The sequence below is a fragment of the Salmo trutta genome, chromosome 14 (assembly GCF_901001165.1).
Source record: "Salmo trutta chromosome 14, fSalTru1.1, whole genome shotgun sequence".
Lineage (NCBI taxonomy): Eukaryota > Metazoa > Chordata > Actinopteri > Salmoniformes > Salmonidae > Salmo > Salmo trutta.
In genome coordinates this window covers 20,751,294-20,777,470 of record NC_042970.1, presented here as the reverse complement: position 1 = coordinate 20,777,470, position 26,177 = coordinate 20,751,294, and the positions used below count along the sequence as shown (strand labels likewise).

Here is a 26,177-nt window from a genome sequence, read left to right as displayed (position 1 = left end):
GGTTGCGTTGTAGTACCCTGTCGTTCTGAAGAGATTGTTCGTCCTTTCCTAGGCCACGCACATTTACAGCTGCTGCTGATAACTCGACGTCTAGGATGTATCACTTCTTTAGTGAATAAGAGTTCAAAGTTCACACCAATTTGCCATACTATTCTGGCTGGTATAGGCGAAATTCATCTTTCCAGCATGGCGATCGTCACCCTCACGTTGAAATTTGCTCTTTTAAACGTATGGCCATCAGTCCTCACGTCATCGGGAACACAATGTTAATTTCGTTAGGTTGTTGTAGTTCAACCATTTGCACGTTGAGGTTGGCTTAGTTCGCCGTGAATTGGGTCACAGGGGCTCTTATAGAAATGTAGAAAAGGTGTTGGTTCATCATTTCCAACCAATGCCTATTCATGTGGGCATGGCCACTGATCGAGCATATTTTACTTATGAAAATAATTCTCTCATTTTAAAAACTAAAATTACATTTAATCTTTTCACAAATAGTTTCATATTTTAAATTTTAAATTGCACAACAATTCCATGTGAATCTGATGTGTAGACTAGAATGTGTAGACTTTCCAAGATACAGTTAATGTCGTCCAATCATCAGTAATAATGTCTCAGACGACAACTGATCTGACATCATATTCTTTAAGTACCAACGGATACTTTCAACTGGTTGGATTACCGAAATATTGTTCTGTTTCCAACCTTTTGATATTAACATACTCTCTTTATGTTAACAAAGGGCGTTCCAAGAGTCTATTCTGTAGAGTAGAGAGAAAAGGGGAAATGGTATTTATGGGTGTCATAAACGACACCAACAGGGCAACGTCATGACACTGGTAAGATTCATATTCCGTGTGATTGTGGAATATAATCCCTTTAGTTAACATTATGTGAAGAGAACCCAACAGCCACTGTGGTCGGTGTGATGGAACACAGGGCTACAACACAGGCTATTTATGATTCTGGTAAAGCACACATGTTGACAAAGTGTCAATGAACCAGTAAGCTCAGGACGGACATATTTATCTTACTTAAGAGTGTCTGTCTGCTTGAGAAAATCTGTAGGTAGTCTTTTGATGGGCCTCTGCTCCATAGAGGGGCGTTGCCATGACGATAGCAGAACCATGCATTGCCTAATGCAAGGATGTCAAACATACGGACCACAGGGGTGGTTTGAGTGAGAAAAAAAGGTTTAATAAAATAACCGAACAAACTCACTACTTTAAAATAACTAAAACTGAATGGAAACTGTGTAGGAATTATAATGGACATTTATATAGTTACTTAATTGTCCAGCTTGGTTAGGGAGTATAGAAAATTCAAAAAAGATGGATAGAGGACTATCTTGCCAATGTTTCCGCTCATTCCCGATGGCACTCTCCCACAACTAATCTCCCTCTCGTTCTCCATCTCTCAGTTCAAATGGCTTGGGAAACATATGTTTAGATTACCAAAGCAAGTGGAATCTCTCTCTTTCTCTGTCCTCCCACTTCACTCCTATTTTCTCACCACTGTGCTTTCTAGCGCTCTGTCTCTCTTTTAGAAGTGAGATCAGGCTGGTTGGGTGGTAAATACAGTATAGTTGGATTAGGACTGCTACAGTGAGGAAAGCTTGTATATAGCGCTACTGTGGGCATTGGCATCAAGCCAGATATGATCGTGATAATCTTCTACTGCACACTGGCTGTGCTAACAATCAACATTATGTGCCAATGCTGGAGGGCTGAAAAAACTAGCCTGGCCTGGTTTGTACCACCCTGGGTGTGGTGTGACAATGACAAGTGAACAACAGACACAAAGCCAGATGAAATCCCCAGCTCTGCTCTCACCACTGGGAGCTAGACTCAGCATGTCTCCTATCCTATCATTATATTCTGACTCTGGTTTAACCTCAAAACAACTTCCAAGCAGAGGATTGTGTTTATGTTGTTGTTACTGGTCATGTTAAAGAGGACTGACATCATTTAGCGTGTGGATAGAATTAGAACTCGGGTAGTTTTGGGCTCCAGAGTGGCGCAGAGGTCTTAGGGACTGTATCTCAGTGCTAGAGGCATCACTACAGACCCGGGTTCGTTTCCAGGCTGTATCACAACCGGCCATAATTGGGAGTCCCATAGTGCGGCGCACAATTGGCCCAGCATCGTCCGGGGTTTGGCCGGGATAGGCCGTCATTGTAAATAAGAATTTGTTCTTAACTGACTTGCCTAGCTAAATAAATGTTAAATAAATAGTATGGGAATGTAGAGTGTAATGGCAGTGATGCTGTCTTGATCTCAGCTCATTGTGTGGGGACTGTTACGTTCCCCAGTTTCTGTGTTGTAGTTTGTGTTTCAGGTAATGGCTTCCTGAAGTTCTCCAAGCAGCTGATTGGTCAGCCCCATTGCTGATTGGAGAGCTGACCCCGCCCCCTCGTCAGGACGCAGCTGTCTCCAATTAACAACCCCACCTAAAGCTATATAAGCCAGTGTTCTGTTGAAAGACACAGATATGATTGTAGAGAGAGATATTTGCTGAGAGAGGAGGTTGATGGCAGAGGGTTATATATGTTGGTTGTTTCTCAGAAAGATAATTTGGTATGTACTTAGTTAGTTGTTGCTGAGAAACCTTATGATGTTCTGTGTTAGTTTGTTGCTCAGAGAGAGAGAGCTTCTTTAATGTCCTGAGTTTTTCTCAGTTTAGTTGTGAAATTGTTTGTTATTCTGTTTCCTTAGTTCCCAGGGGGGAAGGGGAAGGCACCTAGGCAGTGCTTAGGCAAGAGGCCCGCGGGCATACATATACCCGTAGTAATTTATTGTCTATGCACACTAGGAAAAACCTGGGCGGACCATCCCCTGTATTTTGGTTAGTGCACCAGGTGGTGCTAGTTAAGTAGTGGGTAGGCAGGTAAGGTAGGAGAGGGGGCTTTGATATTTAGTTTCTTTGCTTTGGTTCCGTCCAGCCCCTTTTCCCCAAACTTACCGCGTGAAGGAATAAATTCCCAGTAAACGGTATTCTCTGCCTTTGTGTCATCCTTGCTCACACCTACACTTCCCTACCTTTTTCACACCACAGAGAGTTAAGTTGTAGCAGGGTGTTGCGTTCCCTCTTTCTAGAGGCGTGCGTAACAGGGACCTAGACAATGTGTTTTCATATATTGATGCTCTACAGGCCAAGACAGGAAATATACCCCCCCCCATCCCCTCTCTACAGGGACATCAGTCATAAACCAGACCACTCACAACTGGAGAATGAGACAAGTCATAAATAAGACAGATCCATTAAGTTAATTTACCACTTGTCTTGAGTAGTAACCTGATGATATGTAAGTGTGTGGGGGTATATGTATAATGTGCTTAGCATGTGATCATTGTGCTATGTTATGTGGTATTTGGCCATTTGCATAAATTCCTTCTTGCCCCTGTAATGGTTACTGTAATGTAGCCCAATCTGTGCCATAGTAAACTCTATTAAACTGGTGGTTTTATATAAATAAGTCATTTTACATGTTTTTTTGTATTCGCAAATTAAGTCATTTTGAAATACAAATCAAATCAAATGTATTTATATAGCCCTTCGTACATCAGCTGAAATCTCAAAGTGCTGTACAGAAACCCAGCCTAAAACCCCAAACAGCAAGCAATGCATGTGAAAGAAGCACGGTGGCTAGGAAAAACTCCCTAGGAAAAACTCCCTAGAAAGGCCAAAAACATAGGAAGAAACCTAGAGAGGAACCAGGCTATGAGGGGTGGCCAGTCCTCTTCTGGCTGTGCCGGGTGGATATTATAACAGAACATGGTCAAGATGTTAAAATGTTCATAAATGACCAGCATGGTCAAATAATAATAATCATAGTAGTTGTCGAGGGTGCAACAAGCACGTCTGGTGAACAGGTCAGGGTTCCGTAGCCGCAGGCAGAACAGTTGAAACTGGAGCAGCAGCATGGCCAGGTGGACTGGGGACAGCAAGGAGTCATCATGCCAGGTAGTCCTGAGGCATGGTCCTAGGGCTCAGGTCCTCCGAGAGAAAGAGAGAATTAGAGAGAGCATATTTAAATTCACACAGGACACCGGATAAGACAAGAGAATACTCCAGATGTAACAGACTGACCCTAGCCCCCCGACACAAACTACTGCAGCATAAATACTGGAGGCTGAGACAGAAGGGATCAGAAGACACTGTGGCCCCATCCGACGATACCCCCGGACAGGGCCAAACAGGCAGGATATAACCCCACCCACTTTGCCAAAGCACAGCCCCCACACCACTAGAGGGATGTCTACAACCACCAACTTACCGTCCGAAGACAAAGCCGAGTATAGCCCACAAAGATCTCCGCCATGGCACAACCCAAGGGGGGGGCGCCAACCCAGACAGGAAGACCACGTTAGTGACTCAACCCACTCAAGTGACGCACCCCTCCCATGGACGGCATGGAAGAACACCAGTCACTCAGCCCCTGTAATAGGGTTAGAGGCAGAGAATCCCAGTGGAAAGAGGGGAACCGGCAAGGCAGAGACAGCAAGGGCGGTTCGTTGCTCCAGCCTTTCCGTTCACCTTCACACTCCTGGGCCAGACTATACTTAATCATAGGACCTACTGAAGAGATAAGTCTTCAGTAAAGACTTAAAAGGTTGAGACTGAGTCTGCGTCTCTCACATGGGTAGGCAGACCATTCCATAAAAATGGAGCTCTATAGGAGAAAGCCCTACCTCCAGCCGTTTGCTTAGAAATTCTAGGGACAATTAGGAGGCCTGCGTCTTGTGACCGTAGCGTACGTGTAGGTATGTACGGCAGGACCAAATCGGAAAGATAGGTAGGAGCAAGCCCATGTAATGCTTTGTAGGTTAGCAGTAAAACCTTGAAATCAGCCCTTGCTTTAACAGGAAGCCAGTGTAGAGGCTAGCACTGGAGTAATATAATTTTTTTTGGTTCTAGTCAGGATTCTAGCAGCCGTATTTAGCACAAACTGAAGTTTGTTTTAGTGCTTTATCCGGGTAGCCGGAAAGTAGAGCATTGCAGTAGTCCAGCCTAGAAGTAACAAAAGCATGGATTAATTTTTCTGCGTCATTTTTGGACAGAAAGTTTCTGATTTTTGCAATGTTACGTAGATGGAAAAAAGCTGTCCTTGAAACAGTCTTGATATGTTCTTCAAAAGAGAGATCAGGGTCCAGAGTAACGCCGAGGTCCTTCACAGTTTTATTTGAGACGACTGTACAACCATCCAGATTAATTGTCAGATTCAACAGAAGATCTCTTTGTTTCTTGGGACCTAGAACAAGCATCTCTGTTTTGTCCGAGTTTAAAAGTAGAAAGTTTGCAGCCATCCACTTCCTTATGTCTGAAACACAGGCTTCTAGCGAGGGCAATTTTGGGGCTTCACCATGTTTCATTGAAATGTACAGCTGTGTGTCGTCCGCATAGCAGTGAAATGCATAGCAGTGAAATTTAACATTATGTTTTCGAATGACATCCCCAAGAGGTAAAATATATAGTGAAAACAATAGTGGTCCTAAAACGGAACCTTGAGGAACACCGAAATTTACAATTGATTTGTCAGAGGACAAACCATTCACAGAGACAAACTGATATCTTTCCGATAGATAAGATCTAAACCAGGCCAGAACTTGTCCATGTAGACCAATTTGGGTTTCCAATCTCTCCAAAAGAATGTGGTGATCGATGGTATCAAAAGCGGCACTAAGATCTAGGAGCACGAGGACAGATGCAGAGCCTCGGTCTGACGTCATTAAAAGGTCATTTACCACCTTCACAAGTGCAGTCTCAGTGCTATGATGGGGTCTAAAACCAGACTGAAGCGTTTCGTATACATTGTTTGTCTTCAGGAAGGCAGTGAGTTGCTGTGCAACAGCTTTTTCAAAAAATTTTGAGAGGAATGGAAGATTCGATATAGGCCGGTAGTTTTTTATAATTTCTGGGTCAAGATTCGGCTTTTTCAAGAGAGGCTTTATTACTGCCACTTTTAGTGAGCTTGGTACACATCCGGTGGATAGAGAGCCGTTTATTATGTTCAACATAGGAGGGCCAAGCACAGGAAGCAGCTCTTTCAGTTGTTCAGTTGGAATAGGGTCCAGTATGCAGCTTGAGGGTTTGGAGGCCATTATTATTTTCATCATTGGTGATACAAAGGTTTGTATCAACATCAGACCAAAATTCAAGATCAGAAGTAGAGGTAGCATCACTCACATCACCAACCCAGACCATGACAGAAGGTCCCCCATTTTAAAGAGCTCAGACAGCAGCACGTTTACAGCTGTCTCCCACCTCTGGCTGTCACACTCTGCAGTGAGAACAAAACGGCCAGTGTCTGGGCTGTGTTAGAAGTGGCTTCCATGGGGAGGCAGGTAGCCTAGTGGTTAGAGCATCGGGCCAGTAACTGAAAGGTTGTAAGATCAAATCCCTGAGCTGACAAGGTAAAAATCTGTCATTCTGCCCCTGAACAAGGCAGTTAACCCACTAGGCCGTCATTGTAAATAAGAATTTGTTCTTAACTGACTTGCCTCGTTAAATAAAGGTTAAATAAAACATTTTAAAATCCTCTCTGCAGCGTATTACCAGTCTCTGCTCCTCTGGGACAGGGCTGTATGTGCAATGCTATGCTGGGAGGTGGCTCAGGCCTAGCTGTTTATGGGCTGTGGAAGCTACATCTGATCAACCGTTTGAAGAGACTGTTTACATTCAAATCACTGAAATGGCGTGACTCAGACAGAGAGAAAGACAGAGAGAATGCAATGCAGTGGCTGGGAGGTAAGAAGTATGTAAATAAGTTTTGCGCGTGGTTTGGGAAGCTCTAGCCCCAGGGGAATTGTTTCTGTATTGTTACAAACTACAGACGGTAGCTAGGGGGTAGGTGGGGGGACAGAGACCACTCCGCCTCTTTCTCCTCCTCTGTCCTCTTCCTACTCCTCTGCTCAGCTCCCCAGTGACTCCTGTCCTGAGCCTTAGGAGGAAGTGTGTGACGCAGTGGGTCTGTTAGATATCTGGCTGCAGAAGGACCGAGGCATTCAGGTTTAATATTGTTTAGTGTGTTATTGGTTATATACAGTAGAGGGGGAGGGCAGAAGGTAAGTCTCTGGTTTTCTAATTCTTTGTCTGTACTGCTAAAATTGTAACGCATGCTTGACCATTTGATTCTTAAAGTAAGCAGATAACTCTTATGTTGTATGGTAGAACTTGTTTCAGTCACAGTTGGTCAGATGGATAGAAGTGTGTAGGGCTGTGGCGGTCACACAAAATGTTGTATTTGTTGAATGTCAAGCAATAACTGCTGGTCTCGCAGTAATTGACCGTTAATTAACATAAACACATTTAGTATCTCCTGGCTTCCACATGCACTACCGGTCAAAAGTTTTAGAACACCTACTCTGGGATGCTGGCCTAGGCAGAGTTGCAAAGAAAAAGCCCTATCTCAGACTGCCCAATAAAAATAAAAGATTAAGATGGGCAAAAGAACACAGACACTGGACAGCATCCTGGAGTCGCCTCTTCACTGCTGACATTGAGACTGGTGTTTTGCGGGTACTATTTAATGAAGCTGCCAGTTGAGGACTTGTGAGGCGTCTGTTTCTCAAACTAGACATTCTAACATTCTCAATCCAAGATGGCGTAGCAGTCAGACGTCTTTGTCCTGTCGTGTCCCTTGTATATACCTTTTTATATATTTTTCTTCGCATATCTTTTTAAAATATTTTCCTAAACCTCATCTTTTAAATACTCTCCTGCATCCAGCCTCACCCAATGTGGCGTGGATCTGTTTTTTTCTAAAGTATTTCTATTTACTTCGGATCTGGAATCCCTCAACTGAAGCTAGAAAGCTAACTACCTACCAGCTATCAGTCAGCAAACCACTGCTAGCAGTCATCAGCTAACCTTCAGCTCGGAAAGCTCTCGCCAGTCCGTACAACGTGACTCAAACCAGAGCATAACGGACCTATTTTTTTCTCTCCATATCCCCGGATTCCTACCACAAACTGTGAACATTTTCATCTGGATATTCGCAACTAGCTAACCGCAACTAGCTAACTCCGGGCTAGCGATTCCATCCCGGAGCAAGCACCTATTAGCCTGAAGCTAGCCTGGCTAGGGCTCCTGGGCTACCACCGAAGCCCACTCCTGGACTACAGTATCCGGACCCCTTCTACTGCCGGTACGGGGCACAGAACCCCGCCGATCCTCTACGACTGGAATACCGACATCATCTGCCCGAGGATTCCAACAGGCCCCTCAGGCGTGACATCCACAGGCCCATTCTGCTAACCGCGGCCTGCTAGCTACCTAGAGCTACTTGGAACCCTACTAATCCACGACTGGTCTACCGATGTCACTGCACGAAGAGGCAAAAACAGACTTACCTCCATTGCGACGTCCCCCAAAGGCCCTTCTGCTAACTTGCTAGCCCCGGTCTGCTAACTGCTAGCTTGCTTGCCCCGGTCTGCTAACTGCTAGCTTGCTTGCCCCGGTCTGCTAACTGCTAGCTTGCTTGCCCCGGTCTGCTAACTGCTAGCTTGCTTGCCCCGGTCTGCTAACTGCTAGCTTGCTTGCCCCGGTCTGCTAACTGCTAGCTTGTTGGCCCCGGCCTGCTAACTGTCTGAATTGCCGTGTCCCCAGCCAGCCCAACCACTCACTGGACCCATATGTTCACTTGGCTACACATGCCTGTCTCTAATATCAATATGCCTCGTCCATTACTGTCCTGGTTAGTGATTACTGTCTAATTTCACTGTAGAGCCACTAGCCCTGCTCAATATGCCTTAACCAACCAAGTTGTTCCACCTCCTACATATGCGATGACATCACCTGGTTTAAATGTCTCTAGAGACTATATCTCTCTCATCGTTACTCAATGCCTAGGTTTACCTCCAATGTACTCACTTCCTACCTTACCTTTGTCTGTACACAAGCCTTGAATCTATGCTATCGTGCCCAGAAACCTGCTCCTTTTACTCTCTGTTCCAAACGTGCTAGACAGTCAGTTCATATAGCCTTTAGCCGTACCCTTATCCTACTTCTCCTCTGTTCCTCTGGTGATGTAGAGGTTAATCCAGGTCCTGCAGTGCCTAGCTCCACTCCCCAGGTGCTCTCATTTGTTGACTTCTGTAACCGTAAAAGCCTTGGTTTCATGCATGTTAACATTAGAAGCCTACTCCCTAAGTTTGTTTTACTCACTGCTTTAGCACACTCTGCCAACCTGGATGTCTTAGCCGTGTCTGAATCCTGGCTTAGGACAACCACCAAAAACCCTGAAATCTCCATCCCAAACTATAACATTTCCCGCCAAGATAGAACTGCCAAAGGGGGCGGTGTTGCAATCTACTGCAAAGATAGCCTGCAGAGTTCTGTATTACTATCCAAGTCTGTACCCAAACAATTTGAGCTTCTACTAAAAATTCACCTTTCCAGAAAAAAGTCTCTCACTGATGCCGCTTGCTATAGACCACCCTTTGCCCCCAGCTGTGCCCTTGACACCATATGTGAATTGATTGCCCCCCATCTATCTTCTGAGCTCGTGCTTCTAGGTGACCTAAACTGGGACATGCTTAACACCCCGGCCATCCTACAATATAAGCTTGATGCCCTCAATCTCACACAAATGATCAATGAACCTACCAGGTACAACCCCAAATCCGTAAACATGAACAACCTCATAGATATCATCCTAACTAACTCGCCCTCCAAATACACCTCTGCTGTTTTCAATCAAGATCTCAGCGATCACTACCTCAATGCCTGCATCCGTAATGGGTCTGCGACCAAACGACCACCCCTCATCACTGTCAAACGCTCCCTAAAACACTTCTGCGTGCAGGCCTTTCTAATCGACCTGGCCGGGGTATCCTGGAATGACATTGACCTCATCCCGTCAGTAGTGGATGCCTGGTTATTCTTTAAAAGTGCCATCCTTACCATCTTAAATAAGCATGCCCCATTCAAAAAATGTAGAACTAATAATAGATATAGTCCTTGGTTCACTCCAGACCTGTCTGCCCTTGACCAGCACAAAAACATCCTGTGGCGTTCTGTATTAGCATCAAATATCCCCCGTGATATGCAACTTTTCAGGGAAGATAGGAACAAATATACACAGGCAGTTAGGAAAGCTAAGGCTAGCCTTTTCAAACATAAATTTGCATCCTGTAGTACAAACTCAAAAAAGTTCTGGGACACTGTAAAGTCCATGGAGATTAGGAGCACCTCCTCCCAGCTGCCCACTACTCTGAGGCTAGGAAACACTGTTACCACCGATAAATCCACTATAATTGAGAATTTCAACAAGCATTTCTCTACGGCTGGCCATGCTTTCCACCTGGCTACCCCTACCCCGGTCAACTGCCCGGCACCCTCCACAGCAACCAGCCAAAGCCGCCCCCATTTCTCCTTCACCCAAATCCAGATAGCTGATGTTCTGAAAGAGCTGCAAAATCTGGACCCCTACAAATCAGCCGGGCTAGACAATCTGGACCCTCTCTTTCTAAAACTATCTGCCGAAATTGTTGCAACTCCTATTACTAGCCTGTTCAAACTCTCTTTCGTATCGTCTGAGATTCCCAAAGATTGGAAAGCTGCCGCGGTCATCCCCCTCTTCAAAGGGGGTGACACTCTAGACCCTAACTGCTACAGACCTATATCTATCCTCCCTGTCTTTCTAAGGTCTTCGAAAGCCAAGTTAACAGGCAGATTACCGACCATTTTGAATCCCACCGTACCTTCTCCGCTATGCAATCTGGTTTCAGAGCTGGTCATGGGTGCACCTCAGCCACACTCAAGGTCCTAAACGACATCATAACGGCCATCGATAAGAGACATTACTGTGCAGCTGTATTCGTCGACCTGGCCAAGGCTTTCGACTCTGTCAATCACCACATTCTAATTGGCAGACTCAACAGCCTTGGTTTCTCAAATGATTGCCTCGCCTGGTTTACCAACTACTTCTCTGATAGAGTTCAGTGTGTCAAATCGGAGGGCCTGTTGTCCGGACCTCTGGCAGTCTCAATGGGGTGCCACAGGGTTCAATTCTCGGACCGACACTCTTCTCTGTTTACATCAATGATGTTGCTCTTGCTGCTGGTGATTCTCTGATCCACCTCTACGCAGACGACACCATTCTGTATACTTCTGGCCCCTCTTTGGACACTGTGTTAACTAACCTCCAGACGAGCTACAATGCCATACAACTCTCCTTCCGTGGCCTCCAACTGCTCTTAAATGCAAGTAAAACTAAATGCATGCTATTCAATCGATCACTGCCCGCACCTGCCCGCCCGTCCAGCATCACTACTCTGGACGGCTCTGACTTAGAATACGTGGACAACTACAAATACCTAGGTGTCTGGTTAGACTGTAAACTCTTCTTCCAGACTCACATTAAGCATCTCCAATCCAAAATTAAATCTAGAATCGGCTTCCTATATCGCAACACGGAACCTACACTGTTACAAAAGCATCCTTCACTCATGCTGCCAAACATACCCTCATAAAACTGACCATCCTACCAATCCTCGACTTCGGCGACGTCATCTATAAAATAGCCTCCAACACTCTACTCAACAAATTGGATGCAGTCTATCACAGTGCCATCCGTTTTGTCACCAAAGCCCCATACACTACCCACCACTGCGACCTGTACACTCTCGTTGGTTGGCCCTCGCTTCATACTCGTCGCCAAACCCACTGGCTACAGGTTATCTACAGGTCTCTGCTAGGTAAAGCCCCGCATTATCTCAGCTCACTGGTCACCATAGCAGCACCCACTCGTAGCACGCGCTCCAGCAGGTATATCTCACTGGTCACCCCCAAAGCCAATTCCTCCTTTGGTCGCCTTTCCTTCCAGTTCTCTGCTGCCAATGACTGGAACAAACTGCAAAAATCACTGAAGCTGGAGACTCATATCTCCCTCACTAGCTTTAAGCACCAGCTGTCAGAGCAGCTCACAGATCACTGCACCTGTACATAGCCCATCTATCTACCTCATCCCCTTACTGTATTTATTTTATTTATCTTGCTCCTTTGCACCCCAGTATTTCTACTTGCACATTCATCTTCTGCACATCTACCATTCCAGTGTTTAATTGCTATATTGTAATTATTTCGCCACCATGGCCTATTTATTGCCTTATCTCCCTTATTTTTTGTTTTACCTCACTTTTTGTATTTTTTTCTACTGTATTATTGACTGTATGTTTTGTTTATTCCATGTGTAACTCTGTTGTTGTATGTGTCGAATTGCTATGCTTTATCTTGGCCAGGTCGCAGTTGCAAATGAGAACTTGTTCTCAACTAGCCTACCTGGTTAAATAAAGGTGAAATAATTAAAAAATAAATAGAAATGTACTTGTCCTCTTGCTCAGTTGTGCACCGGGGCCTCCCACTCCCACCATTTTGCACTGTTCTGTGAAGGGAGTAGTACACAGCATGGAACGAGATCATTTCTCAGAACAAGAATAGACTGACGAGTTTCAGAAATACGTTTTTTTATTTCTGGCCATTTTGAGCCTGTGATTGAACCCACAAATGCTGTTGCTCCAGATACTTAACTAGTCTAAAGAAGGCCAGTTTTATTGCTTCTTTAATCAGAACAACAGTTTTCAGCTGTGCTAACATAATTGCAAAAGGGTTATGTAATGATCAATGAGCCTTTTTAAAATGATAAACTTGAATTAGCTAACACAATGTGCCATTGGAACACAGGAGTGATGGTGGCTGATAATGGGCCTCTGTACGCCTATGTAGATATTCCATAAAAATTCTGCCTTTTCCAGTTACAATAGTCATTTTACAACAATAACAATGTCTACACTGTATTTCTGATCATTTTGATGTTGTTTTAATGGACAAAACATTTCCTTTTCTTTCAAAAACAAGGACATTTTTAAGTGTCCCCAAACTTTTGAACGGTAGTGTATGTATATACGATATCTCTTTTAAATCTAAACCCAGATCTCATTCTCTCTCTATTCCAGGGAGCTCTCTCAGAGATTGCAGCCTTCCCCAGTGTCTAAGGCAGCCATATTGGTTAACGTGAACAGTGTCAGTCGGATCCAGCCTGGGGGCCCATCTAGCCCGGCCCTGCAACTCCGTCACCATAACACACACACCAAGCCCAGAGGCCACCAGACCTTCACCCTCCTCCCCGTCAGCAGCAAGCCCTCGTGGGCCCACGCCTGCTCTGCCCAGGGCTACAAGACCGCTCCCTCTGGCAAGATGGCTGCCGATGCCCACCACCTAAGGAAGACGGGCAACGGAAGCTTCTATCTGGTGTCCTCTGACCCTCCCCAAACCCCAGGCAATCTCAGGTCTCAGCCCAGCACCCCCAGGTCAGTGTCACCCCAGTATGCCTCCACACTTCCCCTCTACGATGACGCGGGATCACATTGTCCCATCTATGATGAGCCTCCTGCGGACATGGAGGTGGAGGGGGCTAACCTCCATAATGGGCCTGGTGGTCTGTCCCGCCTCACCCCCACACACAGCCTGCAGAAACTCAGGCTCCTCCAGCACCCTGGCTCCTCTCACTCAATCTCTAGGCACAAGAGGAACCCCTCTGACTACAGTCCTGCTGGCCTGGAGGGCATCAGGCACATGGTCAATGTGGACCCCAAACAGGCCCTTCTGTCCACCTCCCCTGGCCTCAACCGCACCACCACCCCACGGCCGGACCCCCTCTTGGCCCAGCCCCAGAGGGAGTCAGGGACCCCAGTGATGCCAGGTATCCTGGAGAAGAAGCAGACATGGCGGGCCCTGGACGCCAGTGTGTTAAGGGCAATGGAGGCTCGCCACAACAGGCAGAGCAGCCAGGAATTCCTCACACCTCCAGGACTCCGGACCACCACCACCTACCAGGACTCTGGCTACTCCACTGGGCCCTCACCCAGCCTGAGGAGGAAGAGCCGGCGGAGGGTGGGGGCCGGGGGGAGACCAGGCTCAGTGGGCAGCAGCGGGGACCTGTGTGCCCTCAACGAGAGGCTGATGGTGGAGATGAGGGAGGTGGTGAGCCGCTCCAACACCATGAGGGAGATCAAGGCTGGAGGCCTGGGGGTGCGAGAAGACGTCCCCTCCACCAGCCGTTTGCTGAGCAGGGTAGGTAATCATAGCATCCTGGCCCTGGTGCCGCTGGAGATGCCAGGGAGGCAGAAGAGGACCTATGAGAAGGTGGACAGCCTGGAGAAGAGCATCACCAGCCAAGCCAGCCTCTCCTCACCAGACACCCCCGGACCCCCCTCACAGGTACACATACGCTCCGGTGTTTGTCTTTGTCTCGTCTCTGTCACCTGTCTCTGACGGTCTGTGAGAGATTAGATCTGATAAATTGAATAGTTCTGGTTTGTCTACTTGGTTAAAACCCTGAGTGGTGCTTATTGTTGTGCCGTCTGTTTATGTAGAACGGTTTGTTTTGTTTGTTTGGATTTTGTTTTGTTTTGTCTGGAGGTAGTAAAATTGCTGGTGCCTTTCCAGGACTACTTTCATTACTAGACTAGTGAGAGCGTCTCAATTCCAAGTTAAAGTTGTGCACACCATTGTAAGGACAGATTAGCTCATTAGGCCTATCATATAACTAGATGAATGTGATTCATTTAATTTTGACTTGGCAGTGTAATATATACACACACACACTGTCAGGGGGTTGACTTAGGCTAGTACAGGTGCACATGATTTGAGTTAGGGGAGCATTTTCCCTCTCATGAACAATTTACATAAGCAACAGTTTAGAGCCATAGCAGATCTTTAGTGCTATGAGCACTGCCAAATATAATCCCAAAAGCCCTCAACAACGCACCCCTCTCCATATCATGTGAGTTACAGTATTCCAATGAAACTATAGAGACAAAAAGGTAATGATGTTTGAATAAAAATTATCTTGTATAAAACAAGACCTGTAAACAGAACAATTAGACTGGATGATGGTAGGAGTGTCAGGCTCAGAGGCCGCACTGGTCCATTACATGGTTCCCCCTGGTCAGGAAGGAGGGCCACTGTGTCCCAGATGGCACAGGGTTAGAGAGCTGGGTAGGGGTGGGGCTCAGGGGCTGGTGCCATGAGGGGTTAGTACTGAAGCAATGACATTTAAACAAATATTGGGAACGGGCCCCTAAGCCAGTTCTTGAATACTCCATGGACCTGCTGTTATACCATGATACACACAGATATGCACGTACAGAATGCTCACACACACACTTCTGGTTGTTGACTATACCCCTGTATAGCTTTGCCTGTATTGTTCTATCCTTTCCACTGTAGAGAAGCAGAAGATTTGCTTCTTTTTCAAAACCCAGTGAATCCAGGGGTTTAAAGCCAGCACCGAATTGTGATCGGTTTTAACTGTGTAATCTGTATATACAACCCTGAATGTTTCATATTGAAATCTGAATTTAAGGACTTTGGACATTATTGGCCTCCTTAAATAGAAATGCAGAGTTGAATTACTACCGTGTCATGGGGCATCTTAAAGCTATCAGTATAAAAGAGGGGGAATTATAGAAGATGTAATTCATACTGTCAGTGTTCCTTTGCCTTGTTCCATTTGATCTTAAACAGTCACCCATGCCACTCATTTAAGACCATGAAGTCCATATGACCATAAAGAAGTACTGCCAAACCCAAATCTGGAGATCTACACTATTTAATCAGGAACCCTAAATGTAAATTCCAGGATCTTTGGCACATTCCAACCCCATATTACATCATGGTCACATTGAAGAAATATGTATAACATTTTATGTTCAGATAGTAAATTCCTGCTTTGATTTGGCCTGGGTTTGTTCTTGTTCCTGGATGTTTCTCTGAGGCTGACCAGAGCTGGATTACTGGTTTGGTTTTCACTGTGAAGGGGCTGTGACTGTGGATAGGGCTCCTTATAGGCAGAAATCCAACTTGGGATCAGATGGTGGATTTGCACATGTAGTGTTGAAGGAGAGGTGGGTCGGGGAAGAACAGAGGTAGGGGCTCCTCACCTGCTCCTGACGAAAAAGGCCAATGTGGATATTGGGGCATTTATGGGTGATGTGGTTCCTTTCCGTCTTTAGAGAATTAATGTGCCTATCCTGCAATAATTCCCCCTGGAGCCCTCAAAACTGCAGAACAGTGGAAAGGCAGCTCATCCACACTGAGGAGACTGCAGCTGTGGACATACAGTGCATACATACATACTGCTGCACTGATACTTTCTCTCTCCCTCTCTCTTCCCTCACCCCTCTCTGTCTTCCCTCTCTCTTTCTCCTGAAGGCGGGGACCCTGGAACTTAAGGCTCAGTTGGACAGCAAGAAGAAAGGTACGGTGGATGGACAAACAGGCTCACTGGGCCCCCACCACCAACGCTCCGTCTCCCATGACAACAGAGAGGGAGGAGGAATAGGAGGCTCCTACCGCCAGCTCTCTTACGCCACCCTGCGCCAGCCCCCGACTACAGACACCTCAGGCATGGCGGACTGGGCCAGCAAGCACCTGAACATGCACACCCAGGGCCTGTTCCGCCGCCGTGTCTCCATTGCCAACATGCTCTCCTGGAACCGCGGCTCCATCAAGAAGCCCATGCTGGTGACCAGCGACCGCGCTGTGAGGAAGGAGGCCTGTGAGATGTTCAAGCTGGTCCAGGCCTACATGGGAGACAGACCCTCCCGCCTAGACCGCCGCCACACTGCCCTGCTCATCATCACTAAGTGCTGGGGCACGCAGGGCCTGAGGGACGAGCTGTATGTGCAGCTGGTGAGGCAGACCACGGGCAACACCAGCCCAAGGAGCCTGGCTGCAGGCTGGGAGCTGATGGCCGTCAGCCTGGCCTTCTTTGCTCCCTCGCCCAAGTTCCGCTGCTACCTGGAGGGATACATCCAGAGGCACTCGGATCCGAGCAGCGACAAGAAACAGGGTGGGTCGTATTTCCCTGATTTCTCCGTCACTCTGTCTATGGGTGTCATTATCAGCATGACAGGTCTAGTTTGAGGGGTGTGATGGTTTGAATTGGGTTTTTTCTCTTCTCTTCTGTTTGCTCTTTGTGGATGTTATTAGGTTTTCTGAATAGTCCTTTAACCTCTGCCTTCTGGTTTCCAGTAACTCAGTTCATACTAGAGCAGCAAGACATGAAACTGAAGAAGAACTCAAAGTCCAGAAAGAAACGGAAACAGAACACAGATGAAGAAGGTAGGTCTGAGATCACTAAGATTCATGTTTAGTATGGGGGGTGTTTTCCAAAGTTGCCAAGGAGGAAGTCTGTTGGGGAGTGCTGAAGTGAGAGACCAATAATTTGTAACTTGTCAAGATTGTCTGTTATTTCCTTATGGGTTACAAACCAAACATGCTTCATATCTATCTCACTGCAGATGAAGAATTTGGAGTGAAATAGAAATGTGTAATGATATGTGAAGAATTTGGAGTGAAATGGAAATTCATACTATGTCACTTGACTACCATGCAGAGTTTCCCTGGTAGATTATGAATAGTTTTCACAAAATACAACAGGAGGTGATAAAAGAGCTGAATGATGACATGGGAGCCATGTTAGTGGTTCTCTCTGGCAGTCCCACATTACATGTCCATCAATGATTTAAGGAAAGCCTAGCCACTACACATTACCCCATTAGGGTAACCCACAATACCAGCCTTGATAGTGTCATCAGCGAAGACCTATACTCATCTCGTGGCATTGACCACACTAGTGAACTCACACACATTGTAAAGCAATGACTGTGCCACCAACCTATACACTGGACAACGTCAGTGACTCATAAGCCATGAGGAATGGTTACCCTTCATGGGTGTGACTCACTGAAGAGGTTTTCAGATATTGGCTGGAATAATGACTTGAGGGAGAGGGCTATTACATTACTCACGATGTGGGCCCACCAGCCAACCACAGGGGAAAGCCTCCTCACAAACAGCACAATGAGAGCTGCTGTCTGTTTGATGGATAGACGAGCTGAAATGAAGGGTGGTGTTGTGACCACGGCACGGAGCAGCTGTGAGCAGAGGGGTGGGAGGGAGTCACGTGTGGGAACTGGAGGCCTCTTGTCTGGGCCTGGCCTGGCCTGGGCTTCTCTTGGGCCAAGGCTAGGCTGAGGCCGGCCTTGCTTACTTGGGTTGAAACACTTAGCTATGAAATGAGACTTGACTGAGGTAGCAACACTGACCAAACAAACCCCTTGGAGAATCTCAGAGATACTTTCTGAACCCATGTGTTGGCAGGTGTCATCACATTCTCTGCCTTGTGCTCTTAATCCTCTAATGAGTAGTGATTTCTCACGGGCTCTGGTTGCTTTGTTGTTGCTTCTGCCTTATCAAAACAACATGTTCATTTGGACCACCACTGGTGTTCAAACCTGCTCTCAGGCTGGGTAAAGAAAAGAACCCAACTCTTTATTTTCTTCCTCTATTGACTAGTGAATTCAGGGAGTCTTGGGTAAAACGGTGTGTTTTCTCAGAGATCAAGAGGGAAAATATCGGTATGATCTCTGTAATTAGCTGTAATTACAGTCAAACGGGGCCAGATTAACGATGGCTGTGAACATGCATGGGAGTCCGTCACCTGTTTGCTATAAATCTAGGGGCTTTCAGTTCAGTCTAGGGAACATTCCGGTAAGGATGTTTTTCATTGCAGCACAAAGTTCTCCATCTGGCCAGGGTTCAGTCACCTGAGAGAGAGTTCTCTGGGAAGGAAGGGCAATGGACGGGACCCCATGGGTGTGATGGGGAGGCTCGGGGGGGGAGTGGAAGCCTGGTTTATGTAGGTAGGGATACCTCTGCTCCCTCCGGTGTCCTAAGTGTCTGTCTGATGAATCACCTGGGACATGATGTGCTGGCTGGTTGGCTGACTCCAGTCTCCCAGATTTTCTTACTATACCATGACAGTTGAGACGTGTATGCTCTGATCCCCATATGGCAGAATCACACTGCGAACATGTCTCTTCAATTACCTCCTTGGAAATATCTGACATCTGTGGGAACAAATAGCTTGTCCTTTTAGTGAGGAATTGTTTAACCCTTTATATGTTGGCTCGGTTGGAATGATTCCCTCACTGAGAGGATGTATCTGTGAAGGTGTGAACTGCAGCTACAATGAGAGCTGTATTTCCCATGAGTCTCATTCCTCAGTTTTACAGTGGCCCTGTTTTCCTTCACTCTTTACAGGTCTACCTATCAGCTCGTACGCAAAGTTCTGCTATCGCAAACTACAGAAAGTGGCCATAACTGGAGGCAAAAAGGTGATTAGAGATATGAGCAGGGAAAGGGGGTGGGGAATGTCAACAAGTGGGGAAGCCTTGGGCAATAGTCAAAAAATGCCCGAATGCAGTCAAAACATAACCCCACCCTGAATTTCCCTCTCTTTTTTAATATCCACAGTGGACCGAACCAATACAGATGTTGATAGAGAGATAAGTAATGCTAAATACATAAACATGGACATTAGTCAGAAACATTATCATGGATAGACATGGATAGATCCTTATTGGGACAGTCAAAGGCTTTAACATAAAGATAAGACATAGTTATAGTCTATTCCAGATATCATCTTTAATGTCGACAGTCATAGACATAATCATAGACATAGTCATACATGTACAGCACAAAATGTCCTAGTAGTCACGCTCTGTGAACCTCCCCTGCAGGGTCTTCGTAAGCCCACTCTGGAGGAGATTGACCACAGCAGACGGGCCATCGTGACCCCCTCCCTGTTCGGCAGCTCCCTGGACGAGGTGATGGAGCGCCAGAGTGAACTCTTCCCAGACAGGAAGCTACCCTGGGTACAGGTGCAGCTCTCCCAATACATCCTGGCACTGGGAGGGGCCCAGACCGAGGGCATCTTCAGGTGAGACTGACGGACAGGAGGTCAGCCAATCACCTCATTGGACTTGGTGTATTCACCAGGGTTAGGGTGAATTACATTTCAATTCAGAAAGTAAATGAAATTCCAATTCCACATTTTCCTAATTGAAAAGCATTAAAGAGAATTGGAATTTCAGTGTACTTCCTGAATTATCTGGAAATGGAATGGACCCCAGCGCTGGTATTCACCAATGAGGTGTGAGGTAGTGTTGTGTGTTTAGCAAGGTAGCAGTCATAAGAGGAGATCTAGACAAAGCTAGTATCTAGACAAATGTATGCGTCAGCCTTGGTGGGTGGTCTCCTGAAGCAGTACAGTTTAAAGCCAATGTTCCCTGTGCAGCCTACTGTACAGAGACAGAAAACAGAGCAAACATTGCCTACCACTGCTCAAGAGCCCCTGGAGACCAGCAATGTTTAATGTGTAGTTAGTCTTTGTTTGGTCTTTCTGTAGCTGATTCAATTCCATACGATTTTAAGGCTCAGACACATCGGTAGCGTTTGCTGGCCAAGAGTACTTCGCACCTGCTTAATCGAATGTCCGGATATCTGAACGGACATTAGGATTTGATTACGTGTTACTTTTTTGGTTACAATGAAAAGCTTTGTCTAAATTAAATATGAGCTAAAGTGATATACCATGACATTTGAAATGTAATAAAACACATTTTTGAATGTAGTTTTTATAGCGTGCGTTGAGCTACTGCTGCGCATCGGTATGCTATTTTCCCCACTTCAAATAGCAATTACAGGCGCTCACCTAACATAGTTTCCGCAATACCCAACACAGTGTCTGGCCAGGTCGCAGTTGTAAATGAGAACTTGTTCTCAACTGGCCTACCTGGTTAAATAAATAAAGGTGAAATAATTAAATTAAATAAACACAGATCAATATAAAATACTCACCAGAAAACCTTTTAGTAACAGAATCAGTTCTCTCATGGCGAAAATCAGACCTCTCTTTCACTGTTGCTGTTAGCCAAACTACCGGCGAAAAGCAGCATGTCCACTGTTTACCTCTGCCGTGTGTATTTGCTTCAAACATTTTTTTTTTAAATTACCAAAAAAACGACTATCCGAAACAATGTAATGATATTATTTGAATAGTAAAATCATTTCAAATGCCCATCCATAGAACAGAGTACCGGTCGTAATTTGCAAACCAATTATATATGTAAAATTACGAGAAAATGACAGCAGATAGACGTCAACCAGCCACTCAACATTCGATTTTTAATTGTGGGGTTATAGTTCCCCCTAGTGGCCTTGCAGTGCAACTGAGTACTGAATTATACTGAATATTGAATTCTGCTTTTTCTGTAGGGTGCCAGGAGATATCGATGAAGTCAACGCACTTAAGCTTCAGGTCGACCAATGGAGGATCCCAGAAAACCTCTCAGACCCCAACGTACCTGGTGAGGTAGTCTGTTCCTCTGTTATCTGTGTGTGTGCATGCTCGTGTGCACTAGTGTTAACACTGTCCCTCTCTCTTCCAGCATCCCTTATGAAGCTTTGGTATCGTGAGTTGGAGGAGCCTCTCATCCCCATGGCCTTCTACAAGCAGTGTGTCAATAACTATGATGACCCTGTGGCAGCTGTCAATGTTGTCCAGTGCCTGCCTGAGCTCAACAGACTGGTGCTGGGCTACTTCATCCACTTCCTGCAGGTAATCATCACACGACACTGAACACTACAGCTAATGCACTGTACCTGTCCAGGACAACACTAGACAGTCATCCTGTCATACAACTATTATCATATTCAACCTTGGAGACATGGTCATTGGTCAGGCAGTTGAAATGGAACAAATTACTACAAACTCATGAACTTGTCCTTAGTCATTCATTGTCTGTATCATTAATACAGAATATGGTCAATCTCAGTTTCAAGATTCTGTACATACTCTCCCTCTGTCCCTCACAATTTCTCTCCCTGTCCTCCACTAATTATCCCCAGGTGTTTGCTCAGCCTGCCAATGTGTCTGTTACTAAGATGGATGTCAATAACCTTGCCATGGTGATGGCCCCAAACTGCCTCCGCTGCCAGTCTGATGATCCACTGATCATCTTTGAGAACACACGCAAGGAGATGTCCTTCCTGCGCATGCTCATCGTTTACCTGGACACCACTTTCATTGAGGGTGTTGTATAGACTGACTCCTGCCTTCCCTGACATCACATGCCCCATGGTCACAGAGAGATTCATTCTGCTTTTCTGTATGAAGCCTGCCCCACTCCATTGACTGGTCTGAAAGCACAAAGCAGCAGCACATGCACATGCACTGGAAAATCATACTATATGTTACGAATTTGTTGTGCTTAAGATCCTGGAGTGCATCTTTAATACTGTCACTTGATATTGGACCCACCCTCTGTTCTACTTTCTGGCTGCAGAGCAATACATACTGTATGTGCTGACTGCAGAGGAGACATTGTGTTCTGTGATGGGAACCCCACAATGATGGCACTCAAAAAGACTACAAATTTCTTCACAGGTACCGGTTTTTATCCAGTTCATTTTGATGACTTTTTTTAACTGAATGTAAAATCTAAATGTCCTTATGACTGAATGTGAAGTGTTTCACTGGATATGTGGGCTGCGCAGAAGGAGTTTCATATGGTTTGTATAGGATGGACTTTGTCATCAGGAAACTGACAAACAGACCCGGGGTCCCTGCCTTATTTATATCTACATAGAAATCATGTTGATATTTGGCCTCTTTTGTCGGGCTGTGTGTGTGTTTTTGTGTGTGTGTGATGAGGGGGAAAATATATTTAAAACGTCTCCTTGGAAATAAGCTTGTCTGATGTTTTTAGTAGTTGTATTAACAAGAGCCTGCATTAGTCTCAATGCTATGTTGATGATTTTATCTGAAGCGGCAGAGTGCCACCACAGCTATTTTAATATACTGTACAGTCAGAGCCTACGTGTCAAAGTACAAACTGTAAGAAATGCCCTTTTTTAGTGGTCTGTGGAGAGAGTGTTCTGCATTAAAAACCTTCTGGTGTTAAACTGCTGAGGAAGGAGGTTGTAAATGTATACTGTCTGGTACATGTATGTGTTGTACTGTGTGCATGGGAGATCTATTCAAGGCGATAAACCAATATCTCATTGAAAGAGGCATTAACAAATGTATAAAGTACTACTGTCACATTTTCTTTGGTCTGTAGATCTTTTGGTTTAGGTGTTCTGTTAAAATAGTTTTAGTGATAACTGCTCTCTGCTTCCCGGTCTACCTGAAAGTCTGATTTGTACGTGCTCCAAAACTATGGATGGGGCACTCCGGTGATGTAGATAAGACTGTCCCTGGAGGCTTTGCTAATGTAAATAATGCTTGTAAATAGTAAGATCTATGAGTGTATTGTTTTAAATGATCCAGGGTAAAGGTGAATATTCCTGTTGCAATAGAGAAACATTATTTTTAATATTTTTTTTTAATTACTGTTCATTTCCTTGCTGTAAACTTGCCTTTGAAAATAGTACTGATTCAACCACTCGTGTGTGTGTTTATTATGTGAACATAGCCTCTGTTATTCTATGGAAGGATTGTTCATGAAAAATAAAGGTTTGTTTCATTGTAGAACGGTTATCATTGATTTACTGGATAAGTGTATAACAAAGTTTTATATTATTGATTGAGGGTATTGCCCCATGGTACTCTCTACATTCATGTCTGGTCCAAATATCTTATATGTCTTTGTTCTCTTTGAGTATTGTCATGAGCATGGTCCTCAGTTTTTTATGGTTGTCATGTCATTGTCCTAGAAAAACAAAAACTATTTTTTTTACATAATGTAGAGCAGAAGTTGCAGAAAATGAAATGAACAATATGATTGGGATAAAAACCATGTTTCTAAATAAAGAACATTTTGCCTGGAATAAAAAAGAGAGCACTAATTCAAGAAATAATAGCATGATAAATGTGCTGAGTGATAAGATGTCAAATAGCCTAGCCTACTATTGATGTCAATTTGCCATTGGAAGTACATGCAGTATAGACAGACTGTAAAAATAAAACATGAAATAATTGGCTTGTGGTACAAGTCAGAGCCATATACAGTTGCGGCCAAATATATTGGCACCCTTGCACTTCTTAAATAATTCCTGATTTCTTATAAGTTGAGATTTATAAAAACATTTGGTCACTTGTTATTGGATTTTCAACATTGCAGAACCAATGTTCTTTTTCTGAACTTAAATTTGCAATTATAATTAGGAAAATAATGAAATGGCATGGACATAATTATGGGCACCCTGGAGCTAGTACTTGGTTGCACAACCTTAGGCCAAGATAACTGCACACAAACTTCTTATAGCCATCAATGATCTTGCTGCACTTTTCAACAATTTGGCCCACTTGTCAGCAGCAACCTGCTCTTCTTCTTTGATATTTGAGAGGTGCCCTCCACCAACTGCTGTTTTCAGATCTCACCATAGGATTTGGATGTGACTCAGATCTGGGCCCGGTTAACCAAAAGCATCTTAAGGCTAAGTTCAATGGTTCTAACAATGAACTTAGCCTTAATGTGCTTTTGGGAAACCAGCCCTGGACTCTTCGCTGACCACTCCAGAACAGTCCAGAATCTCTTTTTAACCATTCCTGAGTGCTTTTTTATGTGTGTTTGGGGGTCGTTGTCCAGATGGAAGACTGACGACCTTCAATGCAGACACTGGGTTGAACATTGGATTTAAAAACACCTGATCATCTGCTGATTTCATGATGCCTTGCACACACCGAAGGCCCCCAGTACCAGAGGCAGCAAAGCAACCCCACAGCATTAATTAAACCTCCCCATCTTTGATTGTAGCGAGGGTTTTATTTTTATTGAATGCTTAATTTGGTCATCAGTAAACACAGCGCTGATCTGTATTGCGAGTTCAATCAGGCTTTTTTGTGTCTCCTTCAGTAGTGGGGTCTTCCTATGTTTACCGATGACAAAATGAATCGTTCAAAGAAAATAACACCCTCCCTTCAATCAATAATGGGGGAGGTTCGATAATGCTGTGGGGCTGCTTTGCTGCCTCTGGTACTGGGTGGCCTTGAATGTGTGCAAGACATCATGAAATCAGCAGATTATCAAGGTGTTTTGGAGTGCAATGTTCAACCCAGTGTCCACAAATTGTGTATCTGTTGAAAGTTGTGGGGTCTTCCCCAAACACACATAAAGAAAACACCCAGGAATGGTTCTAGAAGAAACACTGGACTGGCCAGTGAAGAATCCAGATCTGAATCACATCCATAACCTATGGTGAGACCTGAAAACAGCAGTTGGAGGGAACCCCTAAAACGTTGAAGAATTAGAACAGTTTGCTGCTGAAGGATGAGCTGAATTGCCAGTAGAAAGGTACATATAAAATGAGCATTTGTTGGCAGTTATCTTGGCCAAAAGCTGTGCAACCAAGTACTAGCATAGCTCAAAAAAATGAAATTGGTTCTGCAATGTTGAAAATCCCATAAGGTGTGGAGAACAAATGTGTTTTCAATTTCAATTTATTTTAGAAGGAATAGGGAATTATTTAAGAAAAATACAAGGGTGCCAATATATTTGGCCGCAACTGTATACAGTATAAACACTATATGGCCAAAAGTATGTGGACACCTGCTCATTGAACATCTCATTCCAAAATCATGGGCTTTGATATGGGCCTTCCCCAAACTGTTGACACAAAGTTGGAAGCACAGAATTGTCGACGATGTCATTGTATGCTGGAGCGTTAATGACTTCCCTTCACTGGAATGAAGGGGCCTAGCCCGAACCATGAAAACACCCACCGACCATTATACTTCCTCCACCAAACTTCACAACTGGCACTATGCATTGGGGGAGGTAGCGTTCTCCTGGCATCCGCCAAACTCAGATTAGTCCGTCGGACTGCCAGATGGTGCGTTTCTGCTGCTCCAGAGTCCAATGGCGGCGAGCTTCAGCCGACGCTCCAGCCGACGCTCGGCATTATACATGGTGATCTTAGACTTGTGTGGGGCTGCTCGGTCATGGAAATCCATTTCACGAAGCTCCCGATGAACAGTTATTGTACTTACATCACTTCCAGAGGCAGTTTCGAACTTGGTAATGACTGTTGCAATCAAGGACAGACAATTCTTTTAAGCGCTATGTGCTTCAGCACTCAACGGTCCCGTTCTGTGAGCTTGTGTGGCCTACCACTTCGCGGCTGAGCTGTTGTTGCTCACAGATTTTTCCACTCCACAATAACAGCATTTACAGTTGACTGGGCAGACATTTGCCAAATGACTTGTTGGAACGGTGGCATCCTATGGCGGTGCCATGTTGAAAGTCACTGTACGCTTCAGTACAGGCCATTCTACTGCCAATGTTTGTCTATGGAGATTGCATGGCTGTGTGCTCGATTTTATACAC

At 45.1% G+C, this 26,177-nt stretch overlaps 1 protein-coding gene across 2 annotated transcripts in view; it reads left to right on the top strand.

Moving 5' to 3' along the window:
• The window catches only part of arhgap46a (Rho GTPase activating protein 46a), a 60,615-nt gene extending 37,235 nt beyond the window's left edge, over positions 1-23,380 (top strand). The window contains exons 3-10 of one of the 2 annotated variants that reach the window (XM_029774857.1): positions 12,954-14,217; positions 16,213-16,852; positions 17,035-17,124; positions 19,108-19,181; positions 19,587-19,786; positions 21,124-21,215; positions 21,297-21,466; positions 21,757-23,380. In XM_029774857.1, coding sequence (XP_029630717.1) covers positions 12,954-14,217; positions 16,213-16,852; positions 17,035-17,124; positions 19,108-19,181; positions 19,587-19,786; positions 21,124-21,215; positions 21,297-21,466; positions 21,757-21,951 — 2,725 coding nt within the window. In that variant the 3' untranslated portion in view covers positions 21,952-23,380. Of the gene's footprint in view, positions 1-12,953; positions 14,218-16,212; positions 16,853-17,034; positions 17,125-19,107; positions 19,182-19,320; positions 19,787-21,123; positions 21,216-21,296; positions 21,467-21,756 lie in introns of those variants that run through there. The other variant, XM_029774858.1, reaches the window with a different exon arrangement.
• Positions 23,381-26,177: the final 2,797 nt, after the last annotated feature.